At 39.4% G+C, this 14,476-nt stretch overlaps 1 protein-coding gene across 1 annotated transcript in view; it reads left to right on the plus strand.

Annotated features, from left to right (window-relative positions):
- The window catches only part of CDC123 (cell division cycle 123), a 34,719-nt gene extending 22,221 nt beyond the window's left edge, over positions 1-12,498 (plus strand). Inside the window, exons 10-13 of the mRNA XM_075708797.1 lie at positions 2,405-2,433; positions 7,776-7,904; positions 9,996-10,133; positions 10,956-12,498. Of these exons, the coding sequence (XP_075564912.1) occupies positions 2,405-2,433; positions 7,776-7,904; positions 9,996-10,133; positions 10,956-10,982 (323 nt within the window). The 3' untranslated portion in view covers positions 10,983-12,498. The remainder of the gene's footprint in view (positions 1-2,404; positions 2,434-7,775; positions 7,905-9,995; positions 10,134-10,955) is intronic.
- Positions 12,499-14,476: the final 1,978 nt, after the last annotated feature.

Genomic DNA, 14,476 nt, shown 5'->3' on the forward strand with positions numbered 1-14,476 from the left:
TGCTTGGAGAAGACTAGTAGTCTGGAAATCCATATACTAATTTAATAGGTCCATAGACCTAATGTTTTAAAATAAGATCAGTCATATAGATCTGACATTCTGATCTTTTAATTTTCCTCTGTGTTCCAGCATAATTTTAGCTGGTATGTGATCAACTGATAGATAAGAATTCAGGGCACTATTTTTGGAAATTGATGGCTAGATTTAGGCTCTGAAACTGCTGTCTAGTGAACTGAAAGGTCTGAAGTGTCATCTTATGTAAAGGACGTAAAACTATGCCATCTGAGTTACCATCTGGGACAAGGAGGTTTCAGGGTGACCTTCTGGGATGAAGGTTTGTTAACCTTTTGTTCTTAGGCACTAAATACTGGTGACTTATCCATCTGCAGGGGAGTGCCATGCAGAAAATGTTTTCTGTTTGGTTTTTTTACCACCTTTCATTCATCCCCCATCATATCCCTTGATTCACTGTCTGGTAGCATATGTGTTGTTAACAATAAAAATCTGGGTTTGCTTGTTTGTTTGCTTTTAAAAGGAAAGGTATTATAGCTTTTTTTCCTGACTTCTTGTTTCGTTAGGGATTTTGATGCTGTTTGCTCTGCTTTTTCCAGTTGGTCTGGTAGCATCTCCAGATGGAAGAGTTGAGTCAGAGCAGCTGAAGCATTGCAGTCAGAGCAGTAAGATAACAGATGGGTGAATGCTTTATAAATACTTCTAAATGGTGTTAGAACCTTCTAAATACCTTTTATAAGAGCCCACTACGAACAGTGTTCTGGAGGTATCGATACTGTAGAGCCAAGCCTTGGCTCACCCTCCATTTTGAGCAATTGCTGGTAAAGTTTTACTACAGTCTCGCTGGCACACAACACTCCTGCTCTGAGGTGGTCCCTAAGAAGAGGGAACAGTTCAGGTTTTCTTCTCTGTTCAGTGTTTGTGAGTGTCCCAAACTAGTCACCAATGCGCAATCAGCTTTAATGGGGATGTAAATTCCACTAAATGCCATTAGTCTAAATGATTGCCATAGGCTTGCCTTAAGCTGACAGGCATCATTTTATAATAAAGCTCAGATGCGAGTTTTCCATTAATGAAATATGACTAATGAGACCACATAGTACAGGCAACAAGTTCAGTTGAACAGCTGGAGAAGAAATTTAGGGTTGCTGTCCTCCTCTTCACATTGATGACTTAGCCACTGAGGTTTTGTCTTCTCAAGAAAATCATAGCACTTAATTCTGGAGTGACATTTTAAATTGACGCAACCGAGCTTGTGCAAAAAGCTGCGTGGATTTTTAACCTATATGGTCAAAACCAGTTGCGTGACTGGCTTTGGTGCTTTTGAGTTGTGGTTTGCCCTTAGCCCAGCCAACTTTGCATGAAATGTTAGATTAAGCTGCTGAGTAGCTTTACATGCGTGAATGTGATCAATCAACATCCCTGTTACCGACAGGCAGCTTCTTGAGTAGTCGCTGAGGCTCAAGTATTCTTCAGTCATATCCTGAGTTTAGTTTATCCCACATGTATTGGGAAATCTCTTAGCTGAAATATTCCCTTCCTTATTAGTGCAGGAAGTGACAATACAGCGTTTGTCTGAGGTTTTTTGAAATCTGGCTTTTCTTTTTTTCTGCTAAACTGGTACAACTTCTGCATGTAGTCATGCCTGAATGTTTATCTGTCGATTTCCCTAGCTGAGTAGAAAGACAAAGATTTGTTTAACCATACAGAACAGAAGCTAATAGAAAGATGCATGTGCAAGGATTCATGCTTAATTAAGTCAAGGGGAGGGACAACAACAGAGCTACGCAAGGCAGCTTTGCGTCAGTCACTGAGTAGCAAAGGGTCTGTTTGAAAGAGTTGTTGATAACCAGTAGGTGTGCTGTCTCTGCTCTGGGTTACATTAAACATAGCCATTTCACTGCCACCTCCTCCTCTGCACGCCCACTGACCCCTTTGTTCCTACAACCTGTTAGTCTTGTTATCTGCTGAAGTCCTAATCTCCTTCAAGCAGGAAGCTTCTCATATTAAATGTTTGTGCAATGTCTAGCACAGTGGAGTCTTGATCCTTCCTTGAAATTTCTCCGTTCGGCTGTAAACGGAACAGCAGTAATGTCAAAGACGAGCTTCTCTCTGTGCTAAGAGTTTATCAAATGTTCTTCTTTGGGGGGGAAAAATTAACAGAAGAAACCAGCATTAAATGGAAAAACCCAGCAGCTGATCTCTCAGTGCATTAATAGTTCTTGAAATGTTTCAGCTCCCTCTTGGAAATGAACCTAATTCTGGCTTGCAGTTCTTTAGACATACTGACTTTGCAGATTGTGCTGTGTACACAAGTATCTATTCAGATTTAGACATCTTCTGTGAAATTGTATATCTTTTAAGATTAACCTTTTTTTTTTCTCCTTTTCAGTTGTTTTTGATGTGTACAGAGACAGCAGGGTAAGTGAACAATAGGTTGTATATAATTGTTTATTCTGTGGAAACTCTTCCTGAAATGCTACAGAGATGAAGCAAATAATAGCTTCATCTTCCTAAAAGTGGTCCTGGGGGGGGTGGGTGGGGGGGAACCAAAACAACAAAACCCTACTTGATGTTCTCATTCTGTTCCCCAGGTCTTTTTCCTATGTTAGACACTGTCCACAGTAGGAGAATAATAGGATTAGGGGTGTAAATATGTTGTGCCACTGATGTAATTATTTAGTAAATACCTTCCAGAGAAGGTATTTACTGTCTTAAAGCACGTAACTGTGGCTTCGGCTGCAATTCTGACAGTTCTATGAGTCTACTGAAGGCAATTTAGTTTTCTTTTAAGATGGGTACTTCATCAATATCATGCAACATTACTAAATAGTTTTAGCGAAGCACTACCTGTTGCCAAGGTTCCCTCCGCATAGTGCTTACTCTGGGTGCTTTTGACGGAAATGTATCTGAACATTCAGCCAGAATGGCTGTGATATTTCAAAAAATAAGGTGGGGGTGATATTTTGCTCACTAAAAAAAACTTGGGGGATTCTTACATAAAATCATTCCTTGGGCTGCTCCTCCCCCCGATGTTTTTCCCTAATAGCATCTGAGCTCATCAAAACTAATGATTAATATTTCTTCAGATTATCCATGTGAGGTTGGAAAGTAATAACTTGTATTTCATATATGAAAGTCTAGGATACGAAGGGATTGTTGTCAAAAGAGTATATGAGTGTGGTGTGCCCAGTTTGTGACAGATGGAAGCTAATTTTTTCTTTTCAAACTGCTCCAGCTGTGGTTCTGAGTGCTCGGCAGATCAGAACCCTGAACATCCAGATACTGTCGGACTGGGGAGAAATGTCCCATCTGAACTTCAGGTGCCAATATCGGAGTTAGTCACCTTGACCTCTCCTAGTGTCAATGGAGAGAACTAGGTCAGATGAATTGTGCTTGAAAGGCACACGTGTACAGTTTTAAAAGCAACCACAACCAAAAATGCATTATGTAGCCTTAAATCTCAAAACCTGATTTGGGGAATCACATTAGTGCATGAGAAGTAAGTCTTTGTTTTAGCTTACATTTTTTCCAAACCCTAAATCAGAAATGCAAAAAAACAAAAAGCTATATACTTTTGCTATATACATTTATGAGTCTCACTGTTTGACTTGTTTACAGTTATGGGATTGGCGAAGGTCTTTATTTGAGTTGAGTTGGGATTATTTGTAGTAAGGCCCAATTCTGCCTTTGAATGTTGCTAAAGTATTTTGTAATTGTGTAATAGTAAATCATGCTGTAGTTTGCAAAACAAAAACTAAACAGGAATGTGTGTCGTGGAAAACAGCTATTGTACTGTTACGCAGCACAACTTTTAACATAGGTACCTAAAATCAGGCTGTGGGCTAAAAACAGCCATGCTGAATGGTAGTGAAAATTACCTGCCCAGGCTCAGATTGTCAGACTTGAGGATGCTGTCAGGCAAAATGAGGAGCAACGCTTCGGTATTGAACCAGGTTCTGCTATTGGCTACTCTGCCTCACAGCTGAGGCATGAAGACAGATTATTTAAGTACAAGGTTTCAGCCTGTGTGATCTCAAATGAGCAGTGTTCATCTGTCAAGATAAAATATATCTGTTTGTAGATATCTTTTGGTGCCTTCTACCCTCAGGTCTTGTAGACTGCCAGATAGCCCTTTGTGTGTCAGATCCTCCTCCTTTCACACATGCTTTTGTGGTTTGCAACTGTATTATTCATCACTCCCTTTGTATGTGAGTTATAGGCAGCAAAAGAATATTGAGTGTTGCTGAGTGTGATTAATTTCCAGAGCCCGTGCTCCTCATCAGGCTGGTTGCACAGCAACCTCACCTACAGAATGAGAGAAATGTCCAGCGTCTGCTTATTTTAAATTCTTTCAACTTGAAATATTCAGCTTGGAGAAGCTTTTTCTTTGATAGGGTTGTGAATGAGAGCAACCCCCTGCCCATGCTTGCTTTAGTTACTTGAGAGACTGTACAGAGTAGGCTGCCACAGGTCCTGCTCCTTGAGTTGGAGGGTGGCATAGAAGCAGTGGTGGCGTGGCTGAGAGCAAGCTTTATGTGTCTGCCTTTCCTGTTACACTCTCTTCACCGAGCTCATCTGAGCTAGTGCCTGACTGTGCAGACAAGTCATCGTTTATGGAAGAAACGCTGCCATACAGTCTTCCAAGCTGGATGATCTGGAGACCTAGTCCTGAAGAGGTTGTGTTGCAGGACTGGTAGTCTGTTTTCATTTGGATCCACTTTTTTTTTTTTTTTTTTTTTTTTTGCTGTTAGCAGTTCACAATCATTGTGTGACAGCTGACAAGCCTGAGAATCAGCTCTGCTGTTGCTCTTTGCATCTCCCAGGTGTTAACAACTTGTAACCATGTTCAGCACAAGTCACAGTGGTAAGACAAAGAAATGCAGTGAGTGGCTCCAGACCATTGCTGGCTCACAGCTGCTCTTGTTAACGTGCGAACTAGTGCTCGTGTCTCTGCCTTGTGAGCATTGTCACTGTGCACGAAGGTGCAGCTGGAGTTAGGGAGATGTAACAGTTCAGTTTGCATTTTATCTATCTTTTAACTTCCTTTAAACAGTCTTTGTCATAGGCACTTCCTTTCAGCAGCATGTTGCTTAATGCTTTAGTAAAACAAAGCATGAAGCTGACATGATATGGTAAATCTATTGGTTCCTGTTTTAGGATGAGAAAAAAAATCTTATGTAATACAGGTTGGCGGTTTTTTCCCCTCTAGATGTGCGCAACTTTCCTTTCCTCGCTTGTGCATTTCTCTGCTCTCATATGACAAAGTTTACTAATACCAGAAGATGGCAGATAAATAGCTTTACTACTGCTCTTTAGTAGCACAGTGCAAGTCATCTGAAACTACATTTAAATCACAACATTGCGTGTAAGACTTGAAAGAGCATTTAATCTTAAGACAGTTTGGTTACTCACCCAGAGTTATATACACTCCCTTAATATCCCTTTTCAGGGCTCATTATAGTTTGTTTTGCCACTTCTCATCAACTTGCAGCTATCAAAATTCAGCGCAGATTTAAGACCATCTCAAGGAAATGGTTAGTGTTGTAGATGGTGTTCTGCTGTCTGCAGGGAGGGAGAAATACTGCTGGGTGCTCACAAAAACCAGGTGTCACTTTCAGTAGTTTCAAAACCAATTTTCAGTTTTTTCCAAGGTACACCTCTTTTCTAGAGAAATGATCTTGAGTTCCTATGAAAAAGCGGAGTTTTGTGTGTTTGGGGTGAGGAGCAGTCACTGTGAAAGCCTTTCACAGCAAGTCCTTTATTAAGTATAAACATTTCTGATGCAAGGAAAGATTCTCTGAGATGCTGAATGAACTTCGCCAGCCATTGCTTCTGTCTGATTAAATTGGTTCATTAGCTTGTTTTTCTAGTGTGATAGAAGGAATCTAAAATTACAGATTCCTCCTCCTGCTGCCTTGGAGCTAACAAGATGTCCCCATTAGCAAAAGTAAAACATCACTTACAGTGAGAATTTGTGACTGCCTTTTGAAGAACAGAGATAGAAAATGATAGCACAGCTTGCCCCTGTTCGCTCTGCACCGATGGTGTCCATATTAGTGCAGAGGTTGCAACTTAGCCACGCAGGTTTGTGCTTCTTCACCTTTCTGAAACAAGTAAGAAACGACTCGGGTCCGTATCCCCACAATTCACAGTTTCTTTTGTAGCCATCTGGTTTCAGTACTGCTGTTGTGGTGCATCGGCTTCTTAAAATTTGCTCTGAGAGATCTGTACCCCATGGATCTGCCCTGAGAAAGAGACCTGTGAAGGCCAGTGTGCAACCACACACTCGCTGGCCGGGGTGCTGGCTCAGTTCCAGTTTACAAGTAATATCACTGGTTTCATCTGTGCTGGGACTCCCCCCACACCTGCATGAGTAACTCGCTGTGGATGATAACAGACCAGCCAGAGCATTTCTGTTCTCTGTTGCACGAGTTTCCACGCGTTTCCTATTCTAAAGTGCGTTAGTGCCTGTGGGGGGTGGCTTAGGTAGTGTGGGTGGGAGAGTAAGTCTCCATGTTACTCTATGACTGAAGGCTTCAAAAGCGTCTTTGTAAGTTAGAAACCAGATGGCTGTAGTGTAAATCATTGAAGATACTTGCTGTTTGTATCAAGATAGGAAGGATCTTTTAAAGAAAAAAAGATCCTTCAGGAATGAGGGAAAGAAAGGGAAAGCAAAATAAGTTTTTAGTAGCTGTGCAGTCTTCAGGTTTGGTTTCCAATTCCAGTTGATCTTTAATAAACACAATAAACCCCCTTTTTCTTTCCATACTTGATAGATCTGACTTCTTCCAGATGTAATACTTGTTTTGCAAATTCTTACTACTAGTATTCATATTTCATTATAATTTATTATAATGCTTTGCTTTATTAGAATAGATGACACTTTCTTGGGTAAGAAAAGATGGCCCTGTGCTGGGGGTTGTATCTTGAGATGGCTCAAGGAACGCAAACTGCTTCTTGCTCCTCTGCAGACGTCTCTGTTACCTTTAATAAGTCATGTTAGTCTCTCTGCTTTAATTTTTTCACTTGTAAAACAGGCATGGTGTAGTACATAGTACCAGAACTGCTTGGAATACAAATACATTAAAGATGAGGCAGGAGAAACTAGCCCAGACTGCTAGTAATGGCTATATTAAAAATGCCTTTAAGTTATTCTTTATTTATCTATATCTGTGCAGCACCTTTCAGCTTTCACGATCTTCACTAGCATTTTGCAGACCCTGCTCTGTATTTTCGGAGTCCCTTCTGAGACCAAAAAAGCAATTCTTATAGACTTATAAGAAAGCTTATATAGAAAGCAAACTTATATAGAAAGCAAAATCCCTGTTTGGGTGGGGTTTTTTGTGGATTTTTGGGTTTTCTGGGGGTTGTTCCCCACCACCACCCCCCACCCCATTCCATGTTCATGCTGTCTGGGCATCTTGGAGGACCATCGCGATTAGACACAACTTCTGTGGTCTCATCTGGAAGCACCTTGCATAGAACTGAATTCAGTTTATTTGAGCTCTGTCTGACCTTGTTTAAAAAAAATAAATTAAATCAGTAAGTCATAGCTTACTGTGTTTTAAAACTGTGTCTAATGTAAAGGATGTTAGGATATTTTAAGTGCTTAAAACCAGGTGATTTTAATTCTGACATCTTTTTATCTAAAGACCAAGCATACTACAGTAATAAAAGTATATGTGTATTCTGATTTTTTTTTTCCCTTTTTTTGTTTCAATTCTGTGGCTTGTTTTAATTCTTCTATTATTCCATTGCAGGGTAAGATTTGGTTAATAGATTTTAACCCGTTTGGTGAAGTAACAGACTCCCTGCTGTTTACGTGGGAAGAGTTGACCTCTGGGAAAAACTTGAAAGAAGACCAGGGTGAAGGGGAAGCAACAGAACAGGTACAGCCCTGTGGTGAGGGAGGCTGGCTAACAAATCCAATAGGCATTATGGCCTCTCTTTCCCCCTCTTTCCCCCTCTTTCCCCCTCTTTCCCCCTCTTTCCCCCTCTTTCCCCCTCTTTCCCCCTCTTTCCCCCTCTTTCCCCCTCTTTCCCCCTCTTTCCCCCTCTTTCCCCCTCTTTCCCCCTCTTTCCCCCTCTTTCCCCCTCTTTCCCCCTCTTTCCCCCTCTTTCCCCCTCTTTCCCCCTCTTTCCCCCTCTTTCCCCCTCTTTCCCCCTCTTTCCCCCTCTTTCCCCCTCTTTCCCCCTCTTTCCCCCTCTTTCCCCCCTTTTCTTATCAAATTGTGATGCAAATCCCATTGAAGTAAATGGATGTCCTTAGCTTATGAAACGTAAACTCTTTGTAAGTAGAATCTACTTTATTAGACTGTAGTTAATCTCAACAAGCATCACGTGCTAGTTTTAGATGCCTGCAAGGGAATTTTTAATTCAAACAGTACAAGCCCATATTGCAGCTTTGACCACGTTGTGAAGAAGATGCCTTGAAACTTGCTTTTATGCAGTTTTGATGCGCTTTTTTCATTTTCTCTTAAAATCTGTTACTTTTCTGTTTAATCACTTTAAGTTCTCCTTTGTTCCTGATATATGTTATACAGTTTCCCAGAGCTCCAGATTTATGTTTGGGGGGAGGCAAAAAGAAGCTTGACTTCTGTCTTTTGCTCATATCGAATACCCTCAGGGAAGCCTTGTCCCCTGGTTGAACTCCCTTGACTTGCAGAGGAGGGCTTTTCTATTCCTCTTCCAAGCTGTATTGCCTCCATAAAAAAACAAATAACTTCCCGTTAATACAGAGAGGGAGGAATAGTCTTCATTTATTTGTACTCCAGCTTTTTTCTCACTGCATGCTTGAGACTGAGTCCTCACATCTTAACGAGTCCTTGGACAGCTGGATAGAAGATATAAAGTAGCATGTTACTTGATCTTGGGAAACACTTGGTAGTTGTCTGAGGAGAGGCGGCTAGTCAGATAGTGTGGGCTTTTCTTTATTTTCTAGCTGTTAAACTGCATTAGAGGTAACTGAAATGACATGCTTTATTGAGCTGATTTTAACATTTGAGCTTTGCTTTAGTTCTGTTGCCATTTTCATAACACATTGAAAGGGAAATACACCACTCTGCAGGCTATCATTCATGTCATTTTCTCTTAGTCTCACCGTGTGGCTATTGCTGTATGACAACCCATTCAATGAATCTTCCTGCTAAAGCTTTGTCTCCTTTGTTAAAACACACTCCCAATTCCATGGGACACCTGAATTTTGTTTTGAGGATTTCTTTTTCTCAGTGCCAGATGCTTTACACTGTTTTCTCTAGTGTAAGCCTGGATGAAAAGCAGAATGACTTGTCTTCATGCTTCAGCTTACATCCGATCACAGAATCTGGTGTGAAGTTACTGAACTTCTGTCTTTAAAATGAAGCTGCTTATTGCCCACTTATACAGTGGGCAATTATGTTGTATGTCAGTGTGTTGAACTGAAAATTACATCGTTACCCAAAACCTGTTACTACAGTTGAGCATTTAGAGGTATTTTGGGGTATTTTGTAGAGGGTTTTTTTTCCCTTCAGTAAGTAAATTGGTTGGAAAGCTTAGATCATAATTTCAGTAAGGTTATATTTGCAAACATGAGTTTAAACAAGGAACTAGTGAAGGCAAGTTCAGGGATTCTATCATAAAGATTTTCTTTATCCACATATTTGTGTAGCTACTGCTGACCGAAGTTCCTTATAGCTCCATTATTACAGCACTGTTATAAGCATATGTATATTAAATGCATTAGTAATTGATACATTGTAGAAACTTTAAAGTGAGGGAATTAATGCCTTTATTTGACTGTTATGAACATTTTAACTTTTGTTCTTAAGTGGGCAAAGTTTTTCATAAGAAAACTACAATTTTCAGAAAGCGCAGGTTTAGTTGAATGTATGCCAAATAAACTCATTGCGAAAGTGACTCAGACAATTTCATCGAGGAGTTCAAGAAACATTGCTAGCTTTATTCACGTACCCTGTTCTTGTCTTATCCATTCTTTTCCAAAGGACTATCCAGTTTTCCGTTGTACGAACAGTAAAGTTACTGTCCAGCCTAGTCCATACCTGAGTTACCGACTGCCAAAAGATTTTGTGGACCTTTCTACAGGAGAGGATGTTCACAAACTAATTGACTTTCTTAAACTGGTAAGAAGTAATGAAAAAAAAAAATCTGACCTTCCGTCTTTGAAATAGCAACATCAAAGTGCCTGGAATTGTGCTTTTCTAATTAACATGGGTTACATAATTACAGAAAAAGTAATGTGTGAAGCCATCATACAATGTATTGTTGGGTTGATTTTCTTTTTTTTTTTTTTTCAAAGTGATGAAGAGCAAGCTTTCATACTGATCTCACTTCAGTTAATTAATTTTATCTTTACAGGAAGCAATAAATGTAGTTTGATAAATCTTACTGAAAGACCTAGCTGTTTTCTTTCTTATGTAAATGTAAATACAAATGTAATATAAATGGAAATCTATTTATTGAATGGCTGAAGCTAATGCTTTTAAGAACTTCTTTAAAAATTAGAAGATAAGTATATTAGGAAAAAACCTTAAACACTTGTTCCTTTTTCAATACAATTTCTTTGTTCCTTTGATGAATAGTGACATGAAAACATGACATCTTTGTAAGCTAGGGAAGGGAGGGCAGGTTGCCTTCATCTTGACCACTGACTTCTGCCACCGTCATCATGTTTTCTGGTTCTTGTATATTCTTTTGGTTAATGTACAGGGCAAATCTTGTTCTTTCCTGGAAATAAAATCCTATAGTTTGGGGTGGGGGAGAGGGTTGATATTGCTCTGTTCCATTTGCTTAGAAACATTATCTCTTACCATTCAAAAAATGGCTTAGAACTGCAATTGTTGTCTAATACCCATTGTACCTGGAAACACTTGTCATGATTTATTAGTGCTCTTACTTCAGATAATTGTGTCCTAACGTTATGAACTCTCCTGTTCCGTTGACAGAAAAGAAATCAGCAAGATGATGACTGAGGCATCAAGAAGCATTACATTGAATTACAAGCAAGAAATGTGGCAAAAGCTATATTTATCATAACTATTAAGCTATCGATTTAAAGAAAGCCTGCTTTTTATAGTCAATGAAAGAACCGAAGAGCTGTTCACCTGTGTGTCTGTTGGTTTATATGAAAGTGTAGAAAAGCTTTTCAGGGAAACATGAACGGTCAGGGTGAGTTCTCACTGGATTCCAGGTTAAATGCAATTATATCATGGTGCAAGCAAGCAACAATCCGAGTGCAACTGAACAACTGCTTTCCCATCTCATAATGTGAAGATTGATGCCATTGAAGTATGCCATTGGACTCTTCAGTGATAAATATGACAACATTTAATCCTTGTGCAGTTAAAACATCAAGCATTCTCTGAATTTAGGCACAGTCTTGCTTAAAATATAGGCACAAGGAAAGAAAGGAATGTATGTTTTTTTCTGTAGGAACCTTTTAAAATTGTAAATTGACTTTGTTTTGGGAGCACTTCTCATCCTTTATGTAAAAAAAGAAAAGACAAAGAAAGTGGAGAAGGGATTTTATTTTTCTTTGTTATGAGGGCTAATACTTCATTTCGGAGACCAGCTGTAGCTATAGGAGACTACTTAAGGTTTGAAAATTTTGCATTTCAGGAATTTCAAATTCTGAATGCATGTCAAGTAAAATAATATTTTCACAGCAGCTAAAGCTATGAAATTTGTTAAACTTTGCCAAGTTTCATTTCATTTTCGTAGTGATGCTTTCTTGAAACTTATTTTTTTACATCGTTACATACCAGACGTCAGCTGTGGCTTTAATATAAATAGTTAAACATAACATCAACCTGTAATGTTATATGTGGATTCAGTCTTGTTTCTTTTGTATCACATCTCTCAGTTTCTTAAGAAAATGATTACTCTTTCAGCTCTTAAAATTCTGTATTAATTTGGTACTTCTTCATGTTCTTTGTGTAAAAGGAAGCTTGGCTAAATTTGGGGAAACAGAAGCTCTTGTTATTGTCTGTTGGGTGGGGGAGGGGACAATTTCAGACTCACTTGGATATAGCTGTTTGCATGGCATCAGTAATTCGTGAACAGTGTGCACAATTCCTGTTGAAATGAAAGGACATTTGGAGGTGCTCATAGCCCCTGGAAATTGATTCCTCTTTCAAACCAGTGATGTGACACTTTGTGTATGTATATAAAGCTGTTCATATTTCTTTGTCTTGCTTTTGCTGTCAAATTGATACGGTGCTTGGTTACAATCTATTCTTAGGTGTTAACTCTGAGCTTAGATGTTAAATTATTACTTAACTGTCTTTATTTAGCTTCAGTTTTGAATGAATACTTGCTGTAGTTAAAGATTATGCAGATTAAAAATCCAGTTCTACCAAATACAGTGATGAAACATCACCGATTAAAGCTCCTGGAGTCTGAGAGTACAGGATCTGCCCTACACTTGAAGCGATGCAATCTCCTTCTCAATAGCTCTTTGTACACAAATTAGGTGATTGTTGACTCAGGGCTGGGCTATACCTGATCCTGCCATACTGCAGGACTTTCGATGAGTTTTTCCTCACTCTTATTGGAAGGATTATTTGAATATAAATGTCTCTGAATCAGGTAGGAACTTCAAAATGTAAAAAATCAACAAAGCTTTCCTTTTAAAGTTTCTAGCCATAACTTAAATTATTGTGATGATCTAACCACACTTCCTTTGCACATAACAGCCTGGAATTCCCAGCAGATTCATAAACATTTCTGAACTACAGAGTATTGTCTTTAAAAAATACCGATTCTTGGTTTAAAGCTGTAAGATAGTTTCCTGCATCTTTTTTGTGGGCTCCATTAATTAATTTACCCTTATCACAGCTTTCTGTGCTGGATATTCACCAGAACATACACAGTGTTGGGACCAGTTTGATGGCACCCTATGCACCCTCAAGTGTCCCTTTAGGTGAGTAGGCTGGAGCAGTAGCCTTTTAACAGTCCTTTGCTTCTTGACTTCATTATTTATCCTGAAAATGGCATCCCCAAGTGCCCAAATGAACTGACCATAATGGGTGCAGAACTCTTAGACTTCTGGCAGCTTTTATATGTTTGCAAGAGCTGCAGTCTTCTGTGGGTGCTCTGCATTTATAATTGAGCTCTTCTAGGACAAATCGCAGTGGAATTGGACACCGGCCCAGCACGTGGCTCCCTAAATGGCTTTGCTTGTTGCTAGCCTGTGCTGGTCCTCTAGTTGAAGGACCACCATAACAACATGCTGCACCGCTCCTGTCTCCTACCCAGTGCCCTCTGGCACAGCTTACCCCTCCGTCCCTTATCAGTTTCAACAGCTGTTCAACATACTCGAAGACTTCTCTTTATAGTTGTATGCTAGTGACAAGTGAATTCAAAGTTCTTTTTTCTCCCCTATGATTTGCTAACAGATGACCAATCTGAATTAATGGGCTGCTCAGCCAAGCTATCAAACACTGATAACTAACTTCATTTCAGAGTTGCAGGAACTGATACCACTTCCTCTGGGCTTAGCCTTAATGAAGAACCATAAAAGGTAGCAGAGCAAAAAATACTAGTCCCATGTTCAGGTCCTGATGCAGAAAGAGTCCCCACTATAAAAATCTGTCCTACATAATCAGATTCCCCAAAATATCATACCCTTACAATTTAAATACATACTTTATATTTACTTTGCTTCTTTCTCCAACTCCAGGTAACCAGGTGTTGATTTTTTTTTTGTCTGCTAGATTAAAGATTCCTCTTCTAAAAGAATTTTCATCCCATGTGACCTTTTGATCTGCGAGGATAATTAAGAAACATACTTCTCTTGGGGAGGTGAGGAAGCTAATGTTGATACTTTAAAAATGCTTCAGATCAGTTTTAAACTGAACAGTATATGACACTTCTATTTCAGGTCATCATAAAATCAGTTTCTGCCTCTAGCCATCATACAGAAGTTTTAAAATACAAAATTCCAATTGTCCAGGTCCTTATTCATGTGATTCAATGATATGATCGCCATTTTCTGAGTAAGGGCTAACTATATACTGTATATTCTTAGTTATATGCTTAAAATGTTATATAAAGATACTTGTAATGTCACCTAGATGACAAACATGAGAAGTTCTAGAGGGAGGTAGCATGCAGTCGTTTAATACAGATCATATGCTTGCCAAACTCTTAAGAAGTCTGGCTATGTCTAATGGCTCAAGGGTAGTGAGGCTCAGTTCTTGGATTGAGCTCTGCCAGGAGCGCCAAAGAAAAGTGTTCATTGTTTCACAGCCAATGCTTGTGGTATTTAATCTCCCAGATGAATAGTGGGGATCAGGATTCCAGTAACCCTGTAAGTAGTAGTTACTAACATGTACCATCTTAGTTCAGGATTTGGAATAATGCTCCTGTACTAGGCTGCAGACTGTCCATTCGGTTTGTACTCCTTTGACTCTTCTTTTTCCAGTGTTGTCCACATCTTTCCTAACCCACTAATCTAATATTTGAG

The sequence above is a fragment of the Pelecanus crispus genome, chromosome 1, assembly GCF_030463565.1.
Source record: "Pelecanus crispus isolate bPelCri1 chromosome 1, bPelCri1.pri, whole genome shotgun sequence".
Classification (NCBI taxonomy): Eukaryota; Metazoa; Chordata; class Aves; order Pelecaniformes; family Pelecanidae; genus Pelecanus; species Pelecanus crispus.